The 26,286-nt window shown below is 42.5% G+C and overlaps 2 protein-coding genes across 3 annotated transcripts; both read right to left on the bottom strand.

The window, feature by feature from the left end:
* Positions 1–1,287: 1,287 nt before the first annotated feature.
* CngA (Cyclic nucleotide-gated ion channel subunit A) lies at positions 1,288–21,672 on the bottom strand. 2 transcript variants are annotated; one of them, XM_044395837.2, is made up of 9 exons: positions 21,158–21,672; positions 17,122–17,305; positions 16,206–16,701; positions 7,414–7,665; positions 6,790–6,952; positions 5,244–5,783; positions 3,137–3,802; positions 2,315–2,465; positions 1,288–2,242 (listed from the first exon to the last, which is right to left on the bottom strand). In XM_044395837.2, exons 2-9 carry the CDS (start codon positions 17,220–17,222, stop codon positions 2,092–2,094), a joined length of 2,520 nt encoding a protein of 839 aa, XP_044251772.2. In that variant the 5' UTR covers positions 17,223–17,305; positions 21,158–21,672; the 3' UTR covers positions 1,288–2,091. The 2 variants fall into 2 exon arrangements, with proteins under 2 accessions (XP_044251772.2, XP_070069733.1); XM_070213632.1 differs by lacking the exons at positions 16,206–16,701; positions 17,122–17,305; positions 21,158–21,672 and adding an exon at positions 9,852–9,936.
* Positions 21,673–23,993: 2,321 nt separating this feature from the next.
* Positions 23,994–26,266, bottom strand: fidipidine (coiled-coil domain-containing protein 93). Its single transcript, XM_017159385.3, has 7 exons — positions 26,130–26,266; positions 25,865–26,073; positions 25,680–25,809; positions 25,324–25,623; positions 24,904–25,262; positions 24,732–24,845; positions 23,994–24,675 (listed from the first exon to the last, which is right to left on the bottom strand). Exons 1-7 carry the CDS (start codon positions 26,211–26,213, stop codon positions 24,087–24,089), a joined length of 1,785 nt encoding a protein of 594 aa, XP_017014874.2. The 5' UTR covers positions 26,214–26,266; the 3' UTR covers positions 23,994–24,086.
* Positions 26,267–26,286: the final 20 nt, after the last annotated feature.

Genomic DNA, 26,286 nt, shown 5'->3' with positions numbered 1-26,286 from the left:
AGCTGTATGAGAGCGCCTGCCTTTAATAAAGCAGAGACCAGCAGGTACTGCCAGTGTTATTGTGTTATTCATGGGAGTGGAGGAGTTATACCTCCCTCCCGTGGACTTATCGACTTAATCCAATCGCCTTCAAGCACCCTGTATCCATAATGCTCTTTGGCTGCGTCAACATTTTATTGTCATTTTCATTTTCCAACGCCCCGCAGCCCCTTCACCGCAATCGGTTCCGTTCACGTGCCACGCCCCCCTAACCCACCGCCCAAACGATTTTCAAGGGGCGCCCAACATCTCCTCCGTTTTTTTAAGGCTTTGAGTGTGTTTTTCAACATTTTGTCAAAATTGATTTTTTACTGCACTTACGGCATGATGCGACCATTTTGGGGGTTCCACATGGCTCCACATGGTTCCGTGGGGCTTACGCACAGAGAAAAATTATATTTGGGAGAACTTTCAAAATTACTTTAAAATGACTTCATTCACTATTAGGGGAGTAGACCTTGAAATCAAGACAATTTTTATCGAGTACAAATTTAATATGGATTTAAGTATAAATTTAAGATTTTTTTAAACATTACGATATCTTTCAATGGTATAAATAAAAGTTTATAATCTAAAATTTTAAAACAATTATTTAAAGCACTCTTTAAAAAAAAGTTTACTTATGTATTGAATATTTGTTTATTGTAAATAAAAAAGTGTTTTAGTAAGACGTCTGGTCATATGAATCTTAAGTTAGATATAACAAATTAATAAAATCAAAGCATTGTTGAAGATCCAATAGGTGTTCATTTAATTAACAAATTATTAGGTCCTCCTGAATCTCTATAACATACGTTCTCTGTTTTGTAATTTGTAATGTAAAATATGTAAAATACATGAGTACTTTAAGCATACTTTTCTGTGTAAACTCCCCCTCCCCAGCCATGTATGACTGCTACCCCATTTTACCTTTTTAGCTCCGGCTTCGCTATTGCTCATACGCCGCGTTGTACGCACAAAGAAAGTCGCACCTAAAAAGCCAACGCGTGTCGCTGTCATTTTCCCCAATGCGTCTGCATTTATTGACTTTTTTGTTGCTGCTCGTACACAGTTCGCTTCCCCTTTTCTCTGTCTCCATTATATTTTTCGCCGTTGTTGGTTTTTTGTCTACGCCCTCGAAGATGTCATTAGAGGCAGTAAAAAGAATCCTGCCACAGAATCCTTTGGAGGAAATGCGTGGCCGGAGGCTGTGGGCGATTTGCATTTGCCGCCGGATACGTTTTCGCTGACATACATAAGTGCTGCGTATAATTTGACTCGATTCTCGTTTATTCTGTAGCTTTAGCTTTAGATTTAGCCGTACTTACATATACACAATACATCGTACACCCAATGTCTAGGACTAATATAAAAATACATTTCATTTGTTTACCATTTTGTTTCTTGTTTCTTGACTCTCGGTTTCTTTTGTTTTGTTTGTTTTGCGTTTGGTTTGGAAGCTTTGGAAGCTTGGTTGTTAACATTTGCTTTCTTCGAATTCGATTTGTGTGCATCTCCCCCCGTCTTCGTCGTCCTCGTTGTCGTCTTAAGTATTTCAGCAAAGTCCTCCGGTTCTTGGTCAGTTTCTGGGATTATTTCTTAAATTTCTCTGTATTTGATCTGTGCAATTAATGTGTGTAAAATCATCCTAGCCTAGACGTGTAAAATTGGACTATGCTTAAATTATGTACACTGGATCATAGTGGGTTAACTAGATGGGTGGTCACCGCTCGCTTTCCTTTTCGTTCGCCCCTCTTAACTTAGCTTTCCTTACGCACGCACACACACTTTGAGGCACATTCAGTTTTGAATCATTTTACAAATTTATAAAGTTTGCAACAAACAACTCTCCAGTACCCCCCGTCTGCCCCTCCTCTTTCGCTACAAACTAATTGTAAAAATTAAAAATTGATTTACCCGCTTTTGCAGCCCAAATAACAGTTGGCTTCGGGCCAAAACGGGTTATCTCCCCGCCTCCCCAGACAACTCCTGCAAGTTTAATGCATTTATCACTATTTTCCGGCCTCGGGTGGAGTTGAGGGCTGGGGCTTTTCCAGCGGGCTTTCCGGGGACTTAGAGCGTGTTCTGCTTGGCAGCATCGCCGCTTTTGGCAGTCGCGTCGGGTCGCGAACGTGGGCGCCGCTTGGGCTGCAGCGAGTAGAGGCGTCCGCTGCGAGCCCGCGTTTGTGGCTCACCCTCCAGGCGCCACGTGCCAGGGCCGCCGCTGAAAGGGGGTTTTAGGAGGAAGGGGGCCTTAGTCGTCTGCTTCAGAACTGGGCTCCGCAAGGATACTCACTTTATCTCCAGCTTGGCCAGGCGCTGCTTGATCTTGGCCTGGCTGGCCGTGTACTCCGCCAGGAGTCGGGCCAGCCGCATATTGAGGTTCTCCACCGACAGCTCCAGCTTCTCAATGCCGCCCTCAATGCTGTCGTGCACCCTTTGTGAATCTGTAAATGGAAATGGGTAATGGGAAAATTGTACATTTAATTTTCCAGATAAATTTGTAAAGAGATTCCAAATAAATAATAGAAAATACTTAGTGGATTTTTTGTTAAGGTTTTGTTAAGATTACTTAGTGAGAAACTTTAGCAAGATTCTTTGAAATGTCTTCAGTACACAGAGAAAAAATACCAAAAATAATCATCCATCGGGTATTTTTTCATATCAATTTCGGCCCATCTGTTTTCATATCAAAATGATATTTCCGAACATATGATTTTGTACCATATTGATATGAAATCATACCATTTTGTTATGGAAAAATTGATATGAAACAATATCAGTTCCATATTGTTCCGTTTTTTTCTCTGTGTAGGTGTTTCATTTTAATAGAAACTGGTTAATCTTTAATAAATTTGTGATTTAACATTTTAAAAGAACTAAGAAGTGAGGCATTTCTTAACGTATAAATTACATTAATTTATGATTTTTAAGGACCAACAATTAAAACAATAAATCGGAAGCTATTTAATCATGCAAAAATAACCATTGATTGAATGCTAACAGATTTAACACATTGAAATGAATAGGGCCATTCATTTAATTGCGGCCGAAACTAATATTAACCCACATGTCGTATACGTATTTTCTGATGACTACATTTGATTAACGAACTTACCGGCGAATATCTGCTCATCCAGCAAGCCATCCTTCCGCAGCAGCTGGCATCCTCGCTGGGTGAGCGTGGACCTGGCCTCCGGATAGTCGGACAGCGTTTCCCACAAGTCCCTCTTCGCCAGGCAGAAGAGATCCGAGTAGCCCAGGGATCTCACGTTGGCGGTGCGCCGGTTGCCCGTCCGATTGCCCGCAATCTCCAGCACGGACACCTCGCCGAACACGGAACCCGCGCCCAAGGTGGCCAGCACGGTGATGCCATCGTCGCCGACGACGGAGAGCTTGCCCCGCTTCACGATATACATCTCCTTGCCGACATCGCCCTTCCGGCAGATGTAGTCGCCCGGACTGAAGACCTGCAGCTTGAGCTTCAGGACCAGGGCCTCCAGGAGACCCGGCTCGGTGTCGTGGAAGATCCGCACCTGCTTCAGCGTGTCCATGTGCACCTGGATGGCGATCTCCGCCTTCAGCTTGTCCGGCAGGGCGGCCAGCACCCGCTCCTCGTCCAGCGCCCCACTCTGCGACCAGGTGTAGGCGAACCACCGGATGACCCGGGCCTCCAGCTCGTGACCCACGCGCCGGAAGGCCATGTACTGCTTGACGCCGTCCATGCGATTCTGGAACTCCACGCGGGCCACATTCATGTTGGAGATCATGGAGCCAATGTTACCTGGGGATGGGGAAAATAGGACGATGGGGGAAACTTAGTTAATGAACGAGCAGGGCGGCGGCAATATATCTTGTCCATTTCATAACCGGTTCGGCCCACCCACACCCGCAATCGAGAGTGGAGAGTGGAATGAAACCGAAGGAGCTGGCAGTGTTCCAGGCCACTCATGGATTCCGGCGTGCGGATAACGTGGCACAAAGGCGACTAATGGCGACACTTCCGGTGCCAGAGTCAAACACACACATCCGCAGAAATGGTGAAATGGCGGAGCTGCCTCGGGGCACTCAGCAAAAAATAGATCCCAAAGTTGTGGTTGGTTCCTTTTGCTAACAGATTTGCGTTAAAAAAACATAAAACCTAACTTTGTAGACTTTTTCTTGGCAATATGTAATGTACAGTTAAAGATGATGGCTGCCGTACGACAGCTATAAAACACCAAACCTTTAATTTGTTATACTTTTTAAACAAGAATCAATAATTATAAACGCTTCATTAAATTTTGGATTAACAAAAATATGATTGAAATATTTAAAGCATATTTTTAACTTTCTTTAAAATGGGTAATTAAAATAAAAAATATTAACTTATTTTAAAAATGTAAATTACAGTTTATTGTTTTAATTAACAGTATAAAATAAATATCAAAGTTGTTTTTGTATATTTGGTAAAATAATAAATATGAATTGATTTTAAATCTGTAGTTTTGCCTACTTTTAGGCATCATAAATATTGATTTTAAATCACTCGAGATTTCTGTTTAGCCCCAGAATTTCGTTTATCATGTTTTTGATGGTATATTGGTTGATATATTATCTTTAAAGATTTACTATCAATTTCCCATTATTATTTCACTATTTCTCCGAGTGTGCCCGTCAAATTGTCCTGTCCAAACGAACTCGGCATTCATCACAGTAAGTAAATTTGTTTGCAGAGCGACGACGAGGATGAGGCGTTGAAATGATGGGATCTGGGGGACTGGCAGCTGCTGGGAATGCGGGAATGCGCCTTACGCCTTGCTCCCAGCCACCGCCGCCCATTTGGGGACGGTAATGGCAGCGATAAGGAGGACGACAAAAATGATAAAAAGGCACGTTTGCCGAAAAAAAAAACAGGAAAGAGATGTCGGGGGGCGACGGCAACAAATCAACCCGGCAAAACAAAACAAAATGGCATGGAACCGAATAGGACAGAACAGAACTGAACCGACTGAAGGCGTAATGAATAATGTGGGTCGTCAGGGGCGGGAGTGGGAGTGGGCGTGGCGGGGTGTTCGTGTGGGTCCCTGACGTGCGTGGCTGTAAATTAATACCCATTGATGTCACAGATGTCACTCTGGAACCAATTAAACGATCAGACGAAATATTTGCGTAAACAAGCGCAAACAGAGGACCCGAAAGGGATTTTCCAGGCAGTCACCCCTGAAATCCCCAGAAATACTCACCCACAATGGTGGCGAAGATGAGGACGCCGGCCAGGAAGTCGGCCACCACGAACAGATACTCCACATCGTTCTCAGGCGTCGGAGTCTCGCCAATTGTGGTCAGCGTCAGCGTGGACCAGTAGAAGCTATAGATGTACTGCCGCTGGAGCGTGTTGTTCCGCGTCCCGTTCAGATTGTAGACCCACGAGTCGGAGCTGAAGCCAATCTCGTAGCTGATGGCGAAGTACATGCAGGCGTTCCAGTGGATCAGCACCAGGATGGCCAGCACCACCTTGCAGATGCGGAATGCATTCGGATACCCGGTGGCCGTCTCCGTGCGATCGAACCACTCCCACAGCCGGTTGATCCGGAGCAGTCGATTTAGACGCACTATCACGGGACACGGCAGGTACAGGCTGGAGCAGGTCTCCGGCGGCCACCAGATGTAGGCCAGGTCCGTGGGCAGCATCGACAGCACGTCCAGATACCAGCCCTTCGTGTGGAAGTAGTGCCGCCGCAGCCTAAAGGCATCCCGCACGAGGAGCCCCTGGTCCAGAAAGCCTGCGGAGCGTGAGGGCGGAAACAATGGGGTTTAGTTTTGTGGCTGTGAGGTGACCTAGAGACTTACTCCGGGCGATGTGGATAAGGATATGCATATGGACATGGATGTGGATGTGGATGTGGATGTGGTGACTCTGCCATTGTCTCAGTCGTGCCTTTTTGGCTTTTGCCTGCGCCATGCGGCGACAGTTTTTTATAGTTCTTTGGATTTTTAACGGTTTGATGGCAAGCATGCATGGAAGAACAGTACCCTGGGATCCCAAGAGTTCCACGATTTACAAAAAGTATGCTTTCATTATATCCATATGTGAAAATAGCTACCCTAAGTAACATTTTCTCGTTCTTTCTCAAATTTAAAGTAGAGTTTAAAGTTAAAATTGTAATATCGTATGGGAAATCAGAATTTATTTTCATTTTATCAAGGAATTTTTTGAAAATTAAATTTTAAGTAGAAGTTACTTTTTAAAATTGACCCTTAAAATTTGTAAAAAACAAAGTTCTTAGAAAGTTTAAGATTTACTGTCTTGATAAAATAGTAAGTTGTTTATATTGATTTTAGTTTTCCCAAGTTTGCCATAACCCTAAAAATTTTAAGGTGACTAACTCAACTCCTTGTAGCATAATAATAATAATAAATCCTCAACTGTCGTTTACACTGTGGCATATTCCCAGGTCGAAACGGATAAGCGGTACCAGAACGTTTGTTGCTATTGTACAAAATGTCAAGGTTGGCTTATCCCCTGCATTTGGCAACTCAACCACACCCACAATCCAGAGCTCACAGGACTCGCATATGTGTGTGGATTTGGATTCAGGGGCAGAAATGGGATTCGCATGCGTGCCAAATGGCTTTGCCGACAGCATCGCTTGCCATTGTCTGAAGGCGGCTTAGTGCGGGTCTCATTTGCATAGGTAAATCTCAAATCTGAAACCCGCAACGGGGAACGGGAAATGGGGACAGAACTGGGACTGGAAAATGGGCGATGTTGATGTGGATGAGGCTCACCCTCGTGCATGTGGACGAGCGTATCCAGCAGATAGATGAAGTCGCACAGGTAGTCCAGTGTGTACCACACGGCGGGAGCACTCTTATTGATCTCCCAGAAGACAGCTCGCCCCACCACGAAGATGATATTGTAAAGCACCGCCAGCGAAACGATGGCCAGCCACTGCAAAGGAGTCATTTTATACATTCATCAATTAATACGGAATTAAAGATGTGCAATAATTTAAGATAATTTTATGGATATTTCATGTTAATTGCTTCTCTGTATTGAGTGTTTTCCTCTTTTTCTACAATTTGGCGTTTGAATCACCGTAAAAGGTATTCGAAAGCGAATATTTTTGCTGTTAAAATAAGAACTTAGTGTTAGGGAATTAATTTATAAATTCGCTTATAAGTAGCCTTACAAATTGAAATTAAATATTTTTAAAACAAAATTTGAAATATTTTTAGGTACAGCAATTGTAATTAAATGGTATTGTAGTTCACAAACATTGCTAATGGCCTAATTACCAATCGATCTTTAATTTACAGTCTCTTTTTACTTACTACTCATTTATATTAATTACAAGTAGGAATCAATCATCAAATAGTATCAAGTTTTGGTATGTGCTAAAGTTCACTTACCCTGTAATGCGACTGCAGGGTGGGATCCACGGACAGTCGGTTGCACAGGACACTGGAGCCCCGAATTTCGCTGGAGAGCGCCGCATCCTCCATGGCCGGACAACCCTTGCCAATCTTGTCTGTGTTCGTGGTATTGGAGAACTTCTCGAGGAACCAGTCCGGCGGTTTGGGGCGATTCCTTTTAGTCAGACGCTGGCGCAGAGCTTGCAGGGTGCGTCTTAAAGCCGATGGTTTGCTCCTTTTGCTTGGTTCCTACACAGAGAAAAACAACGCAAGAAATATGGAATGCTTAAGTTTTTGATATCGAAAAGGATAACACTATGCAGCATCAAAAATTAACCTCGATGGATGCTATATTTTTGGATTCGTTACGAATTCCCAAGTTAAACTGCGTTTTCCAAAAAGTTCCCCGACGCAAGGATTCTTAGCAAAAGGACCTCAAAGTTCGAAAAATGCTGAAATTGGCCAACTTTGCGGAGCTCTCAGAGGCAAATGGATGCATGGTTTGATTCGATGTTAAAGTTTTTTAAAAGATACACCCTTTATCTTTTAAACCCCATACATAAAATAATTTTAGGATTTTTTTTAAGGCAGAAATAAATTCCAAAAAACATAGTCTAAAAACTGAAAAACATACAGCTGCGGTCAATATAGTAGCAGTGTTGCCGCCTTGTGTTTTTAAAAGTTTGATGTTGTAATTTTTTCTTATCCAATTAGTCTAATAGTAAAATAATAATCAATACAATATTACCAGGAAAAGATCAATTACAACAACAAACTTTTAAATACACAGGGCGGCAACACTACTACCATTTTGACCGCTGCTGTATACTTTTATGTTTTTTGACTATGTTTTCTAGAATTTGTTTCTGCCTTTAAAAAAATCTTAAAAATTTTTTAGGTATGGGGTTTAAAAGATAAAGGGTGTATCTTTTAAAAAACTTTAACATCGAATCAAACCATGCATCCATTTGCCTCTGAGAGCTCCGCAAAGTTGGCCAATTTCAGCATTTTTCGAACTTTGAGGTCCTTTTGCTAAGAATCCTTGCGTCGGGGAACTTTTTGGAAAACGCAGTTTAACTTGGGAATTCGTAACGAATCCAAAAATATAGCATCCATCGAGGTAAATTTAAAAAGCACTAAAAATGCTGCACAGTGTAATTATCTTTAGATTAGATTTTACTTTACTTCAATATTATTTAATTCTTGGGTATTGGTTAAAACTTTACATATCGGTATTACAAATGAATATTTTTCTTTCCCTCTGTGCAATCGAAAATGGTTTAGGAGTGGGACGCACTGACATAAGTTTAGGGAAAAGTTTCGCCGAACGCTCACTAATTGAAGCGTTTTAGTGCTCGGGTTATGGGTATCTCTTTTTTCTGGCTCTTCCCCTTCTAACCACATTAAAACTTGGTCAGCATCCAAGTTTGGTGCTTAAATTTTGTTATGTCTGCCAACCGAATGACGCGGCGAATCGCTAGACAGCTTTAGGGGTAACATTTAAAGCGAACTGTAAACCTAGTAAAGTACAGATTTCATGCTATTCGGAAAGGGTTTTTATAAAACTCGCAACAATTAAAAGTGTTTTCACAACGAAAAAAGATAATGTGGTAGGGGTTGTCCGAATTACAAATTAAAAGGGGTATAAGTTTGGGATTTATTTTTTGGATTCTCAAATTTCCCGAAACATTTAAAAATATTAAGTCCAATAGTTACACCTCTTTTATGTTTATAAATGATAATGTAATTGTAAACTTTTATAAAAAGTCCGAAGGACTTTAGTTTCCTGTGTATTATATTTTAATTTTAATTGTTTAACAAAAAGCTTCAATAAATAAATTGAACAAATTTCAAATAAAATACTCTGAAAAATCTGTGGCTTCCAAGAAGTATAACTAAGTAGTCTAACCGTTTTAAGATCTTCCTCTGAGTTCCAACTTCCTCTTTTGAGTGCATTTAAGATGTGTCCTTGACATTGTAATAGACGCTAATCAGTTATCGGCAGCGGTTAATCTGTTAAGCCATTTTTAGTTGAGGAAAAAAATAAAAAAAACGCGAGGGAAAGCGCCGTACATTTTTCCGATTAGAGTAACTTGTATTCTAACCTTTTAAAGGTCCCTTTCTATGTTCCAATTTCCTATTTTGTGTGCATTAAAGGCGTGTGCCTGACAGTCTAATAAACGCTTATCAGTTGCCGGCAGCGGTTAATCCATTAAGCCATCTTTAGTTCGAGAGAAAAAATGGAAAAGCGCGGGGAAAAGCGCTGTAAATATGACGCATACGCCTCGTTGGGCGGGCAATGGCAAATGGCAAATGACAATGCAATGCCACGCCCCCCGCTGCGGGTGTGTGTGTGCCTGTGTGTGTAAGTAGGTTCGAAGGCCACATATACGTATAGCAGATGTGTGTGTGTGGGTATGTGTAGGTGGATTTACCGCATCTGTTTGCTGTCCCGTTATGGCAGATATATCCAGCGACTGCACCATGGTTTTGACTTTGAAATGTCGCATACAAATCGAGTGTCGTCTCCTTCTCTCGTTCTCTCCCTCTCTCGTCTCCTTTAACTGGCAATCTTCCCTCTCACTTCCGCCTTAGAACTTCCGATTTTGGCCTGAGGCAATAACAATAACGGCGACAATAACGGTTAGTTTTTGGTCAACAGCTGCGCGCATGCGCTCCGTTGCGTCGGGCGGACTTTTCAAACTGCTCAAACCGTTCACACTGATAACTGCCGCCAAAACACTTGACTTGGCCAAGGCGAGGCAGCGACGCCGGCAGCGAAGTCGCCACTGACCAAACCACGACATCCATACACAATAAACCACAGTGGAACTTCCGTAACAAGAACTATAAGCTTTCGAATTTGTACCACTTCTGAGCTGAATGTTTCTCAATAATATTAAAACAAAAATATTAAAAAAAAATATTAAAAAATATTTCATAATAAAGAAAGCTATATGAAAGAAATTTTCAAAATGTTCAAATTAATTTTATTAAAAACAAAATATTTTTTCAATCTGATTTTGTGTTTTTTAGTTTGTAACAAATTAAATAAGCTTTATAAATAACCAAAAAATTTACACTTGAAGTAAAAGTATGTATATATTTATTTGAGCTACCAAAAATTATAAAAAAGAAAGTCCGTGTTACAGAAGTTCGACTGTACCGCACAATAGTAAAAACCGAGTGGCCTGTTTGCTAGCTGTTGTTGTCGATTCGGAATGCTGTTTTGCAATTTTCTTAATTTGCATCGCCACTCATCGCGCTGCCGCGTTTTAATTAATTAACTTGCACCACCGACGGATGAAGTTGAAGTCTCCGGTGACTTTGGTCCTTCAGCGTCCAGAAGAATATCCACTTGGTTCCAAGTGAATCGACAAGATTGATGACACCGGCCGGCGTTTGTCGTTTTAGTCTAAATGCTTTTTAATTGCCCGGGCCAAGTTGGTTTCAATTAGGCTGAGAGGCAGCGTTTTCGCACGCGGGCAGCCAGGGGTTAATGTCGGGCGCCTAGTGCATAAATTAATTGCAATTCATTTGACGGATAGCCGGTGCGTTAGATCGGTTTTCCTGTTAGCCAGTTGTATAATTTTGATTTTCAATGAGCTCATCACTGGTCGGTAATTTGCCAAATGCAAGGTTATGCACAAAATTCGAGCGGCTTTTGGTTTATACATTTAACTTTTGGCCGTACTTGAAGCTGGCATCGAAATCGAAACACTGACCCAGCGAACCAACATTGGTATTATCATCGGACCAGCGCCCTGATTGGCATTCATATCGCGCAGGCAGCGTGGAACTCACAATAAATTTCCATAATTGCGAGTCCGTTAGGCCGAATCGGCCCAAACCCCTCTTTTACACCTGCCAGCTGACTTTATGTTAAGCAAATCAAGCGTTTTCATATCGCCGTTTATGGCATGCGTGGGCGTTTTATGCTCACCCCATAAAAACATGACTGAGCCAAGGCATTATAACATAAAAATCGGGTTAGAAAAGACCAAATAGCTGACCCGTAATTGAGGAAATCAAATGGAAAGAGTTGTAAACTGAGGAAGCTAAGGAAATATATTCCGAAACGTTTTGGAGTTATTTTTAATGGAAATTTACTAGGGGTGGTAGATTACAATTGAAGAGTTAGGAACTCTATAAATCAATGGGTAAAATGTTCCCAAGAATAAATAGAAACTTCACCAATTAACTCTTATGGGTTGTTTGATATCTAATTGCCCTATGGTATCTAATGTCTCTATGGCTTCTTTTTGAATCATGAAGTCTGCTGCCCTTAGTGTGATCCCTAGTAAACTAAAGCAATGAATTGAAGAGCAGTTTCCGGTGGAGAAAGTGCTTGAAATTCAATACACGATAGGTTGGATGAATAACAGCTATTCGATATCTTATCACTTGATGGATTCGAAGGTTTAACCCCTTTGTTTTTCGAAACCCGTGCACTTTATCACTGGGCTGCTATTGATACAGCCCCTAGTTGAATATTTATTTATATTGATTGTGATTTCGATGGGAACGTGGGAAATTATGCAAATTGCCGCGCAGATTGGATGACGATGACCGTAAGCTGGATGCTTATCGGAGGGGCGGGCAACAAGCGATGGTCTAAACGATAACAAGGTCCGTTTAATAAACTGACTACACTCAGAAAAAAAATCGCCCTGAATTTTAGAAAATCGCCATACTTTTTAAGCCAAAGGCAGCTCGCCTTGCCTTTTAGAAAAAATATTTCTAAAAATTAGAAAAAAAATTTCTAAAATTTAGGGTTAGTTTTTTGCAAAATTGAATAAGAAGAAGAAAAAAAAGTCGGGGAATCGGGAGTTATGCCGACTCCACCCCTCTGTCGGTGTGGGGTGTTGTTGTTGGGGTTCTCGTTTCTCAACTTATTTTTCTCTCCTCTATTTAAACACATGGATGACGTCACGATGCTTGTACACAAACACACTTTTAATCTTAAATTGTAACTGAAATAATAACTGAAATTATTATATTATTTATTAATGATAAACATAAAAATCAAATAACTTACTATCTGGAGAAAAACATTTTGGTCGCTCGCGGGATTCGAACCCCTTACCTCACAGTTTGCAGTCAAACACTCTACTAGCTGCGCCAGGGAAGCATCACGAGAGGCGCTGTACAAAGTACATTCTCATTCTGTTCTCTTGGGTTCTAGGTTTATACTCTTATTTATCCATTATGTGTGTGTTAGCTTACCTAAATCCTTATTTGTATTAAAGTATACATTTTAATGCGCAAAAAAAAAAAAAAAGACGCAAAAAATGTCCGCCTCGACGTGGGATCGAACACACGCTTCCGAATATAAGCGTAGAAAACAAATAATCCGCTCGCATTAGACCCCTAGGCTACCGATTGGGCCAATTTCCTAAAATGTAAGGCGATTTTTTCTTAGTTTGAAAGAAAAATTTCTGAATAACAGAAAATTTTTCTAAAAGTGGAGAACAAGAGGAGTTGATCTAATCAGGGTAAGTTTTTCTTATTATTTAGAAAAATATTTCTGAAAAATAGAAATATTTTCTGAATTTCAAGGCGATTTTCAAAGTATGGCGATTTTCTAAAATTTAGGGCGATTTTTTTTCTGAGTGTACGAGTATATCCCCCCTTCCCCTTCGATGTCCTGATTGCTGTGTTTTTCCTTTAAAAGTTACAAGGGAAACCCTCATCAACATGGAAATCCAGTTGCCACTGTTTTTCGTTTTCTTTTTGTTATTGCCGCCTCAATTTTTAAGCCTTGTTTTCGATTGTTTACCGAACGCATTAGTTGACGAGTTCAGCGTTGCTTCTGTTTTTTGTTTTTAGTAATTTTTTTTTATTTATTGCGAAGTTACTTAGCCGGAGAGCTAAGCTGCCGCCTGCGAACGCGTTTTTTTCGTAACTGTCGATGGCGCAAAAAATTTGACTAAGCGGAATGTCCGCAGACAGACCGCACTTTCGCTGTTTGCTCTCGCTCCCCCCGACTCGCTCTCACTTTCTCCTCCTGCTCCGTCCTTTTCCCACTTTCTCCGATTGCCATCATCATCGTGTTGAGTGTCCTGCCGCCTTCTCAAATTGCACAGCAACAACTACATTGTGGCAAAGACAATCGAGCCAACATCGACACTGGCAGAAAAAGGTTACTTAGTATGGATAAAGACTGGGAGATCATCTCATGAAATTAATATGACTTTGACCATTATCAAAACTATTTTTTAAAAAAGCTATTGTTGCTCATTTGTGATTTCCTCATTTAAGGGTCGTCATCCAAATTTAGAAAGAATATTTTTCATGGTGGCTATACTTTTTCGCCCAGTGTACGCACGCAGGTATGGCCGGGCAAATAGAGTTCATTAATCGGTTTAATGGCATGACTGGATGACTGAATGACTGTACGGACCAGCTGACAAGGATACACATCGCTGTTGTCGGGGGCTGTTCAACCCGAGGACTAGTAGGTAACTATTTTGGATTGGCACGAGACTTGTCATATTTTCAATGCCAATTCTATAAAGTTTTCGCCCCTTTAGCCCATCTCCGAGTGCCCAATTTTTGAGTAATGGACGTTTATGTAACCACAATGCCAGCAGTTTGGGGTTTCCTTAGCTTCTCTTCAGCTGTTTTTGCTGTTTTGTGCTGTTTTTTGTGCTGCTGCTGCTGGACAAACACTCGGAACACACCTCAAAAGCATTAACAACAACGGACCAAGCCAATATTTGGACGACAACAAGAACGACAACGACAACGACAACCACAACGATATGCGGGCATGAAATGAAAGTGGAAAAGTCCGGGAAAAGCCGAGAGGTGGGGGCTTTGAGGGCTTTTCATTTGTATTTATTTCATTGCGTTTTTGTTTCGGTATTGGTATTGGCATTGCTGTTGCCATTTATGAAATGACATTGAAACAGTTTTGTGTTGCTGGTTTTTTGCCCTCCGTTTCATTCACTTTGAGCGGAGGCGAAAGGAACTCGAGTCTCTTATCTATCAAATTGGTTGTCGCCCTTGGCTCCGCTTCCCCTCGATTTCCCCCAGTGTCCTGCTGTCCTGCCATCCTGCTGTATCCTCCAGCTGGCCAACTGTCGATGGAGACACAGAGCAGACCCTCTGCCCGGCTTAACACACCCAACTCCCCCGACCGAAATACACACTCACTTATTTATAGCCCTGCGGGTCGGAAGAAGTCTGGTTTCCTTCGCTTTTTTTCACAAGGAAACCTAAGTAATGCAATTATCCCGGACAGGACATGAGATATCTGGAACTTGCTGATGAGGATTGCAGAGGAAACGAAAAATGCAGCAAACTCGAGTAAGTTGATTTGAAAGGCGAGAGGCGGCACGTTGGAGAGATTAAAGATACGGAAGTCAAAGGACACCAGCAGAAATGCGTGTTTTTCCAAAAGCTTTGCATTTCAAATTAGAAAATGGAAATGCCTATTTGGAATTTGCATAAAATTGTTCAACTACACCTTCCTTGAGGAATTAAAGACTTCCTTTAAATCTGGTTATTTAGTTCTGACAGCCTGTTATCATTTGATTTGATGTTCCTAGTTTATTATTAAATATACTCATTATTATAAATCTTAATAAATTGTAGTTATCTAAATAACTATCTCTGAATACATACATTAAAGATGTCCTGCAATTCATTTGCAGCTCTTTTGACTAAAATTATCTAAGATCGCATTAAATCAGAAACCAGATACAATTATGAAGCTCAAAATTTAATTAAATTAAGAAAAATGTATCATTTAATGATTAAAATAATTTCTATAAGCTAGGAATAAAATAAAATAAATAGCTAGGAAGATAATTAAATTAAAAATGACTGAAATTCGCTTAATTAAAGGTTCATATCTTCAGCAATGCATCTATGACATTAAACTCTTATCACCTTCACCTCTGTTAACACATTTTCTTTGTTTCAGTATCTAAAAGCGTTTTTAGAAACAGCTCTACCCACAAACCTTCCCCTAATAAAGCACCACATAGCCTTTTTTGTCTTTCTTTTTTGAGTTTTTTAAGTCGATTGACACGTGCTAATAAAAATTTCTGCGGGTAGCTAAAAATGGCATTCAACTGGGTGGCCCAAGGGTCTATAGAGGGGGCCGGAGCCGACGGCTTGGGGCGATGCCTCGGCTACGTGACAATAGAGGAAGTAATTAAAACGCGATTTACGGCAAGGTCAAGTTTATGAAGGTCCGCTCAGTTCATTTGCATTAGTCTGGCACCGCAATGAAATGGCAAGTCTGCGGGGAGTTATGCAGACAATGCGGAGTTCCAGTGGCCCGCAGCTCCGGGAAAACTGGGCCAATTCCGCCTCCCGAGGGCGAGGCGTCAATCAATTAGAGCAATTACTTAATTCCATTTCCACATAATTGAGTTGTGGCCAGGGACGGAATGGAATTGCAGTTGTAATTGGAGACCGAGCATAATGTATCAGTTATTGAATGCGGATTATTGGCTGTAGTTTATCAGTAAGTGTTTATCTGCAAAAGCTATCGCATTACTCATACGCCGCATTGGCCATGAATGCAAATGGATGTGCATACTGAGCTTTGAATGTGGAAAAATTCATTTTATTTATATTTAATATTTTATTTTAAGTACCTACTTTTTAAAAAAAAATTAGGGTAATATTTCCTACCCCATATTTGTTTAAATATATAAATCATCTCCTATTTCTTAGCATTTCTAGGTTAACGCTTCCTTTTTTCCTTCTTTTTTTTCAAACAGCAATTATATTTATGGTCTTATTTAATAACAAGTTACATTTTAGCCACTCACCTGTATCAGCTTCCTGCCATTTTCCACATAACTGGAATCGCTGGCATTTGGTTGGCGGTGCTGCTTCTGTTGCTGTTGGTCAGCCCGTGCAATCGCCTCCTCCGGGTTATCCTCGCCCACGACAGCACCGAACTCATCCTCGTCATCATCCTCATCGTCGTCGTCATCCTCGTCCTCATCCTCCTCAGCCTCTGCTCCTCCTCCTGGCTGGCGATGATTCCCCTGGCGATATTTCCGCTGCCAACTGCGACGTGGATAGTGGAGGTGGTGAACCTCGCCGTCGACTGCCATTGGAATCGAGGTGGCCGCCTGCTCCACCGTAATCGTTGCCGTCGGCGCGAAGGGGGCGAACAGGCCGCCACTAATCTCCTCCAGCGGCGGAGGTGCCACGCCCACCGCCGCCTGATGGGATCCGCAGGGCAGCTGCAGTTGGGCGGGCGCCGAGGAGGCGGGGCCCACGAATCGGGTCGTTCGGTACATGGGACGGGTGGAGAGGCTAATGGTGTGTGATTTTAGGAATGAATATTATGAAAGAATTCGGTTTTATATAACTTTATAACTTATAACTTTAAATTGGGTTTCGGGTTTCAAAATATTACGCAAAAATTACAATATTACAATTTATTTTATATTTTGTTTATAAGAGGAAAATAACATGAAAATGTAACACATAACACATTTTTTTTATATGCTAAAACTTAACTCCTTCAAGACTTACTTTCCTAAAGGTAATTAAATTATAATTAAATTTGAAATTGATTGTTTTTGTATAAAATAAATATAAGTAAAAACTAGTTTGAAAATTGAAAAAAAAAATATTATATTTTAAGCACAAATATAGTGATTGTTTTTAACTCTTTAAATAACAGTAGAGGTTTAATTATATTTCCTACTCTCCAACTAGAAATTTACTCACTTGTAGCCATATTTTGGGGACTCGGTTTCGGGTCTTCGCCGGGTGGACATCATCGTGTTGACCCGATCTCCGCGGGCGGCAGCCATCATGTAGGTCCACATAGCTGGGCGCTGGCTGGACGTCGGATGGAATGCAGCTACGCAAGGCACGAACCCATCACCATGATGAACAGCGGGCAGGGAGTCTGCAGGAAGGACGAGGATTACAACTTTTGCATTCATCTGAGGACCAGAATTTAAGTTGTTTGTGGCCCCAGTGCCTAAACGCCCACTTGGCGGCAATTGTACTGCTGCCTGGCCACGCCCCCCTTACAAACGCCCATGGCCCCGGGCGGCACCTCCGGGGACCCAGAGCAGTCATAAATGTTCCTTTCTGCACGACCATAAAACACTTGGAGAGACGTAAACATAAATGCCAGCCGCTTAGTGGCCAAGAGGGGAGGGGTCAGGGGCTGTGCCTCTGGGATGTCTGCCTTGCTGCAGTAATTAAGCAATTAAATGCAAAATTGTTGGCTTACGAAACAGTCTGTGGTTCGAAATTTTTAAATTGCCCCTCGAGGTAGGCAACAGAAAATGTTCAAGGGAGCCCTCCTGCTTGTAGCTCATGTGGAAAAGTCGGAAAATGAGTGCAAGTTTGATGGGCAGGAGGAGGGGGGATATGTGGATGCCACGGTAAACTCTTTGGACAATAAAACTTTCTCGGCAGGTAATCAGAAAAGCATTTAATGCCGAAGGTAAATGATTAAGGCGAACTACTTGGGCTTCCAATTTAACGTACTCAAGCTAATGCCACACATAATAAAATTCCTGCAGGTTTCTTGCACTTTTTAAATAGTTTTCCCAAAAGGGGCTCAACTTATATAGCTTTTGTATATGGGAAAATAATTAAAATGCAGAACGCATACTTTATTATTATTAAACTACTTACTTCACTTGAATAGTTTATTTAATGCCCAAAATAAAAAATGATTAAAAACTCATGGTAAAAAGTTAATGGAGCTGCTTTGCATTTCTGGGAAAAATATGAAGCGGAATTGAAAAGCAAAAATTTAACTACACATCTAAAACAAAAATCAAATAACGTGTTTTCTAGTTAAATCAGAAACCTTTTCATTGGAAATCCATCCCTTTCGATGGTTGCAGAAAATGCTGGCAAAAGCAGACATTTTACTTAGGGAAAACTGCTGGCTTTCATAAGAAATTTACCCAACTTTAATCGGTTGGAAAAACTAAAAGAAAATTCAAGAGCGAGTCCTTAATGCAGAACTTTTTGCACTTGAGCTAGTGTTAATTGAGGAGTTCTGGGGATTCTGGAGACAGCAGCAGCTGTCCAAGTAAGGAAAGTTCTCCCTTGGCAAACGAAGGCAAATAAATAATTCCGTTTAGACGCGACCTAATGAGGCGCAAATGATAAATACAAGCTGCCAGATGAGCAAAAATTTCAACAGTTGTAGATAAAATGCAGCTGTGACTCACGAGAAAATCGAATCGGGGGTTTGGGCAAAATATTTGGTGGAAAATGGAAATGGAAAATACGAATGCGAATGCAAATGCAATGGCTGATAATCAAAACGAGCGCAAAAACGAAGCGCCAATGCGAAATTTTTTATGTAATTTCCAGTCGAGTGGCTGCCACAAAGAAGGTATGTAAAAAAAACGTATACATTCGCAGCGAGAATACAAGTTGCAGTTGATCCTTTGTCCTTTTCCTTTGTCTGGCATTAAGCAGCGTTTACTGTCGCGTGATTTTATGTCATAGATTATCTTTGGGTTGCACGCTCCTCCAGCCAAGCATTCAATTTGAAGTGCAATTTTGGTTTTTGGCCAGGCGAACTGTTATCCTTCGATGAGTCAGAGGTTCGGGGAGATTCGGGGGGCTTTGAAGAAGTCTTTGACCGCCCGTTTGGTCCATTGTCTCGGATTTGACTCCGGGTGCGGGATTCAAATAGAACAAGTACGTACACCACCTACTCCCCCTGGCAGCATCGATTTTTAGCTATAAAATCAAAGTAAATCCATTTATCAACTTCAGCTGCAAACATTTTTCGTGCAGATAAGAATTGACTTTGATAAAATGTGGCTCTTCTGGCAAGCCACTTTGGCTGTTTGCATTTTCCTTTGGCTTTGGTCCTTCGAAGCCAATCGAAAAGCTGGAGAGGAGAGCTCGTCCTGCAGCGGGATATCTAGGCAATTAACCCAAGGACCTCAAAGGCAGCCGCAACCGCATTGGCAGCAACTTCAAAATTAGACAAACTTTTCGTTCTGCCTCTGGCATAATTTCCCCGATCTCATGCCCTTCGCAATGAATTGCTAACGAGCCATAAATGTTACCCCCCGTGTGTGCACATGGAAAAATATACATCATTTGGCCATATAATTTTCGTTAGGCCATAACAATGTATTCATTACCCACTTTAGCAACAACGAATTATTTAAAATCAAATAACTTGATTCGAAATTTTTATTACCAAAAAAAAAAAACAAATCAGAAAGAAAGGTAATGTATAGAGATTTTTAATAGATAAACGAGAAATCTGTAGTGTTTATTAGTATTAAAATTATATTAATTGGTCAAGATTTTATTATTTAAATTGAGATAATTTAAAAAGAATATTTATATGTTAATGATAAGTATATTATTTTGCCCGTTTAAAGTAAATGATTTATTAATTGACCAGTTAATAAAGATAAATTAAACATTTTCTAATTTTTAACCCAGAGATTAATGTAGTATTTTATTGTGAAATCAACATATAACAATTAAATAATAATCCCATATTGTAAAGCGATTTTAATAAATTTCTCCCTCTGCATCGATGTGTCTTATTTGTAATGATTTAGTGGCACCCTGGGGGAGAGAGTAAAACGATGCTGCGGGAAGGGAACGTGTGAAGTTTATGCCCCATGGAATCGTTTACACTCGCCCCCCTCTCTTGGTGGGGATTATGATTGTCCAAGTGGCTGGAGACGAGGGTACAAAGGACCAAGAGTCCTAAATAAGTAAACACATGTCCATATTGAAAACAAATTTCGCATCGGCCCGTGTCCATTTCCGCTTGTCAGCTGGGGGGATCAATTAGAACTTCCCACAGAGTCGGCGGGCAGAAAAAAATAAAATGTTTATTCAATATAGTAGAGCGCCCACTTCCACTCCCAAGCACTTAGACTGTAGTTCACTAGTTCTCGCCCTCTGTTTGCCTTTCGCCAGCTAGCTGTGTTTAATCCTCTCAGACGCATCACGTATACGCCATGTGGCTGCGGCAGGGGGGAATTTCAAGTTCAATCAAAACGATGGGGGAAACATACAGTAAGAAAAAGAACAAAGTCGAGAGGAATTTCTAAAACAGGATAGACACGCGCACACGGATACACTCAATGTACACGGGATGCACAAAATATGCTAATGTCAATTATTTTGTGCGTAATTTGCTTTTCAAGCTTCGACGGGAAATGTGTAACTGGCGCCTCATTATGAATATTCATTTCCCGCATACAAGTGCTCTCTTTTGCTCATCCTGCAGAGCCCCATCCATATCCACATCCACATTCAAAGCCCCTTTGTTCGCTAATCATTCCGCAGCCATCGACTTATCTAATCTGTTTTGGTGGTTTTGCTGGCATGATAAGTGCTGCGGGGGCGTCAGGGGGTTAAGGGGCTAAGGGGGGTTAAGGGGACAGGTGGATCTGCCACCGTCCTGAAAAGGTGAGGTGACTTCAATTAACATTCGTGCACGTAAAGGCAATAACGCAAATGGATTCGGGCTTTGTTTAATAAAATGTGATATTTATGGAGTTTACTGTTCCTCTTGAAGCACCCCAAACCCCCGAAAATCCCCCAAGCCTCCTGCTCTGCGGATGCCAATTAATATGGCACCAAGTTCGTTATTAATTCGCCGCTCTCTGTGTGTCCAATGGCTGTAGTTAACAATTAGGGGGCCGATGATATCAATATAGGAATATCGAAATGGGCACGGAAATCACGCATACGTCGTGTGGTCTACGCTGGTTTAGTGGTTGTGATTAGAGGTTGGCTGTACCTTTCTGTCTTGTTGCGGATTCTGGACTCCGCTTCTCAAGTGGATCCTGCTAATCCGGGACTCCGGGACTCTGTCAGCGACGGAGGTGATGCGTAATCCTATTAGCAAACGCTTGGCGTCGCCTTTTGAGTCGAGTCTCCTTCTCTGGCTCCCTACTTTTTGCACACTTGTGCTGGCATTGGATTATTTAAGAATGCGTGCAGTAATTTCAACATGAAATTTGAATATTTTTTACGCCTCGCGAATTCACAGAACAGAACGGAACGCACAGAACACGGGGGAGGATTCGAAATGACAGGCATTTACATTTGTTGCCTGCCCGCTGCGATATCCTTTTTTTATTATTATGATATTTTTGTGCACTTTTTTATTGAATTAAAATTCAAATCAAATGTGACGGCTGGCCCAGTTTGGCTTAGTTTGAATGGAGCCGCGCAAAGGGATCTCGTCGAGACGTTGCTCTCTTTTTGGGGACTGTATTCGGGATCTCAACGGAGGAGTCCGCACCGTGTACGTTCGCTTGCCCGGTTGGCGGCGCAATGAGAGCTCCGGAAACTGAAACCGAAACTGAAAACAGAAGCAGCAGCTTCTGAAGCTGAACGGAGCCGAGTCCGCCTATAATGAATTTTCATTCATGAATGTTCGGTTCGGTTCGGCTGAGCTTTACCCGCAAAAGCTTTCGACGCTCAACGGAAGCTGGCCAACCTGTTGAACATATCCTGGCCCACAGGACTCGGCATCCCGGCACCCTGGCATCCTGTCCAGAGTTACCAAAGTCGGCTGTTGCCAGGCCCGTGGGGATAACATAAATTAATTAAATCAATGCTCGTTTCGGTTGATCATCTGACACATTGACAAATTGAGGCTTCCAAGGGAGTGGGATTCGGACTGGGAGCGTGTCCTTCTGGGGTCAGGGTCATGGGCTACCAAGTTCCAAGCTAACATTCGGGGTTTCGGCCCCGGGGCCAACTTGGTTCATTTGCTGAAGTTGATTAATGCATGCAGCACTCGCTTTTTGTTCTGGCTTGATTTAAACTTGTCTGCCACATATGTTGTCGTTGTCGTTGTCCTTCTCCCCCGGAGGAGAAGGATCCCAGGACCCGGAGTAACTTTCTTTGTTGACAAACACGGTGCACTGACATCTGACCAAATCGAACACAACTAATTCGGCACGATTATTCACATGCCGCAGAAATTAGATTAAACTTGGCCAGAACATTATATGGTCGAGTTTGGCCCATTGGTTTGCTCCCTTTTATTTATACGAAATGAACACAAAGTTTTCCCCGAACATCTGTGCTTGTCTACGTTTATTGCTTTTGGTTTTAGTACACTTGGAATAAATAATTTTTACAATCTGGAGAAAATCGTTGTTAGGAAAAGATATTTTTAAGTATTTTATAGGATATATTTTAGGACTAACATTTAAGGAAGTGTCTAAAAAAAAGGGACTGACTTTTACAACATTACATACATATATTTTTTAATAAATAAATACAAATTTTTAATAAAATACGAATCCGAAAATGTATGTATTTCCAACTAGTAGAACAATTTTACTCAAACTTTTCCAATTTTGTTGACTGTAAGCTGGAGAGCCTGACAGGAGCAAATAGTAAGGACAGTTCATTGCTTGAGCCCAAAGTTCAATAGTTCGAGTCACAAGTTCACTCACCAAACAGAATGGCAAGGGCCAACAAGTGGCATCGGGAGATCTTAGCTGTCAGGATGGAAATGTTGGGGAATCGAAATCCAGCAGCACTGACAGCTGCATACATTTTAATCCCCCGATTTCGGCGAAAAGTACTCCATGTTCAGGGGCTCTGGGCTACAATGACTTTTGCATTCACAATTTCCAGTAATTTGTTATTCAAACACATTGCGAATCGATTATCCGCTTGGCATGCTCCCTCCAATCGAGCAAATATGCTGATTGACTTTTGTCAAGGCTCCACACACATGAGCCCCCCTTGTCGCATCCCCAATCGATCCCATTCCCATTCAGCCTTTGTGTTTGGCCGGGCGAAATGCCAAAGCAAATACAAATGAGGAAACGCGGGAGGATATGGGGTCTTGTTGGCTTTCACTTTTATCCAGAGTGGGGCAACCCAACCATCCAACACCCATTTTACACATATTTATACCGACTATATGGATGGGCGGAATGCCTGACTGGTTCTATATGGGTGTGTTTTCGGTTCGATAAGGGCGATTTGGCAGTGGAGTGGGCAGACAATGGCAGCAGCAGCCGGGAGCAGAGTTCCCATAAAGTTAGTTGTGAAATGTCTGTCAAGGACTCCGGTTTAACCTTCGCCGGAGGTCCCTCGCTTTAAATATTTGTCATACGCTGGAAATTTATCTTGGCCAAATGGCCGAAGGCTGAGGCCAGGAAGTGGGCCACAATCCACTTCTTTCTCTTTCCTTTCACCCCGTCTCAATGTCACTTGTTGAATGGAATTGATTGCCACGCAATAAAATGTAATTGCAATGGCTCAGCTTGAATTCAATGTTAAGGTGCAAGGACATTAATTAACCGCAAGCAGCAGCTGCTGTCCTGAAGTGGCTCTGATTGCTCGGCATGCCGCTAAGCGAGCCGCATATTAATTAGAGCACCAAATGGAATGGAATGAAGCGAGCTGGCTGCAGTGCAAATATGCAAATTTAACTGGATGCATGTGGTAGCTCCGTCAGAGACTGCTTTATGGAAATAAACTGCTGACCCAGCATTGACAGGAGTTCCATAAATACTCGAATATATGGGAATATGAAAAATGAAAGGGCGAAAGGTTAAAGTTAAGCTTGACAAATGTTCGAGGAAAATCCTTGGATAACAGCGTTTGATTGGATTCCGGGATAACTGCACTGCACTTAGGGCGACATAATTTATTGAACGAGAGTTTCGTGATAATTAATCAATAGTTAAAACGGTTTAGGACTGAGTCCTGCCCCTAATTGACCTGAGCTGCTGCTGCAGCTGCTCGCAGCGCTGGCACTCGCGGGTGAGCTGCTTGACAGCCAGGGCGTACTGACGCTGCAGTTCCAGCAGCGATTGCAGCTCCTCGTTCAGCTCGTCGCGCCGCATCCGCTCCTCGTTGTACTTGTGACGCACCTTGTCCTGGGCGCTCTTCACCCCGTCCACAATGGTCTCGAACTGGCGTATGAAGTCCTCGCGGCCGTGCGGACTCATCATGCCCTCGTTGTAGGCCTCGCAGATGGAGTTCAGGAGGGCCAGCTCCTTCTCCAGGTAGCGCTTCTTGTCGTTGAGAGTGTTGTACAAGGTGTAATATTGCTTGGTTTCCAGGTGCTTGCCGCTCATTTCGTTGTGCAGTTCGTGGAAGCGTCGCTGGTATTGCGCCAGCTCTGTGCGATCGGGTATGGCGTCCAGCTTCCGTTCGATGGCCACAATGCCGCGATTCCGCTTGGCCAACTGCAGGCGCAGCTCCTTCAGACGTTGCTCCTCGCCAGCCAAGGCTGCAGCTTGCGTCTCCGCATCTTGGGCACTAAATGCTTCCAGGTCACTAATAATGATTTACCAATTAGTACTTAATAATTTAGTTCCACTCAGCAACCTTACTCAATTTCCTGCTGTAGGTTGGCCAAATCGGTACGACAGGATTCCTTGAATTCCGCCTCGCTTTTCTTGAGCTCTTCATGTTGCTGCAGCAAGCTCTGTACCTTTTCAAGGAGCCTTAAAAGAAGCAATGAAATAAAAGCCATACATAATAGTATTGCAGTCTTTAACCCACTTTGGATCTGCATTATCCTGCGTATCCTTGTGTGCTTTGAGCTCAGTATTTAGGGTATTCAATTGCTCCTCTGCTTCCTTGGTCTTCTGGCCCTGCTCCTTTTCAGCTTCCTGCAGCTGTTCGTTATCCTTGCAATACCGCCTAACCTTGTGTTCCAGGGCAATTTTGGCCGCTTCGAGCCGTTTCTGTTGGTTTTGTGCCTTCAGCTCTTGGGTGTCCGTTTCCATTTCCATCTTAAATTCAGCATAGTGCTGTTGCAGCTCCTGCCGTGCTGTAGGATCGAGATCAATGCGCTTCTGGGTGCCCGTTAGGTCGTCTTTTGCGAGGGATAAACTGCGCAAATACTCCTCCAAATCGAGCTGAGAATGAGAAGGAGATTTTCACTTGGTTCTAAATGGAATACATTAAACTGAGACCCACCTCATCTGCTTCCCCAGGTTCCTGCTCTGCCCTTCTCTCAGCACTGGTCTTGAACATCGGCCCGGGATCTCCGTATTCCAAGAGAGTGAGGCGCACCCGGGACACATCATCATCGCCAGGAGCTTCCTGGCGTTCGTACAGCCTCCTGGGGCCGTAGAGCTCCTGAATGGCCTTGATGTGCGTGGAGGCCAGGCGTATTTTAGTGAGATTGTCCTTGTCGCTTTTGTACTGGTAGTGATTGTGGAACTGGCCGATGGCAAATCTCTTCAAGCGCTGGCCACGCTCAGCTCGGTTTTCCACCTAAATGGGGATTTTCTGTTATATTTTTTATAAACGTACCTATGAGGACTACTTACAGAGGTCTTGACCAGCCATTGGATGACAGGATGTATGGCCAGGAACTCCAGCCCCTGCACTTGATGGGGTTCCAAGCTATGTGGACACTTCATGTCAATCAAAACAGATACGATCTTCTCCACCAGAGCTCTGTAAATAAATGATATGGTAGCAGTTCAACCCCTCTATATATTAAATAACTCACATCTTCTGTCCTATGGAGAGACTTTCGTGAAAGAGCAGGTCCACATCCACATCGTAGTCGCAGCACTCGATGCACCAGGTCATTCCGCCCACCACTTTGTCGAAGGCGGAGAGGCCCTTTATGCGGGCCCGGTAATATCCGGCTGCCACCAGGATATCGAAGGTGTCCTGCTCCTTGGCCGTGGCATCGGAGTCCTCGCGGCGCTCCACCTTCAAGGATAATCAAGGATAAAGTGAAGAATATCCAGGATGAGCTGACGACCCACCTGCACCTCACGCCCATCCTCATCGTAGCGAGTGCCCAGCCTGACATTTGGCAGGATCTTGGAGAATACATCGCGGTTAGCCATGAACAATCACAATTACATGCTACTGGAGGCCCGGAAGCTATTGCTTATCGTACAAAATCGGGGAAAACACAAA

The sequence above is a fragment of the Drosophila takahashii genome, chromosome 2R, assembly GCF_030179915.1.
Source record: "Drosophila takahashii strain IR98-3 E-12201 chromosome 2R, DtakHiC1v2, whole genome shotgun sequence".
Classification (NCBI taxonomy): Eukaryota; Metazoa; Arthropoda; class Insecta; order Diptera; family Drosophilidae; genus Drosophila; species Drosophila takahashii.
Note: the sequence above shows the minus strand (reverse complement) of the source record. Positions and strands in the feature narration are given on the sequence as shown.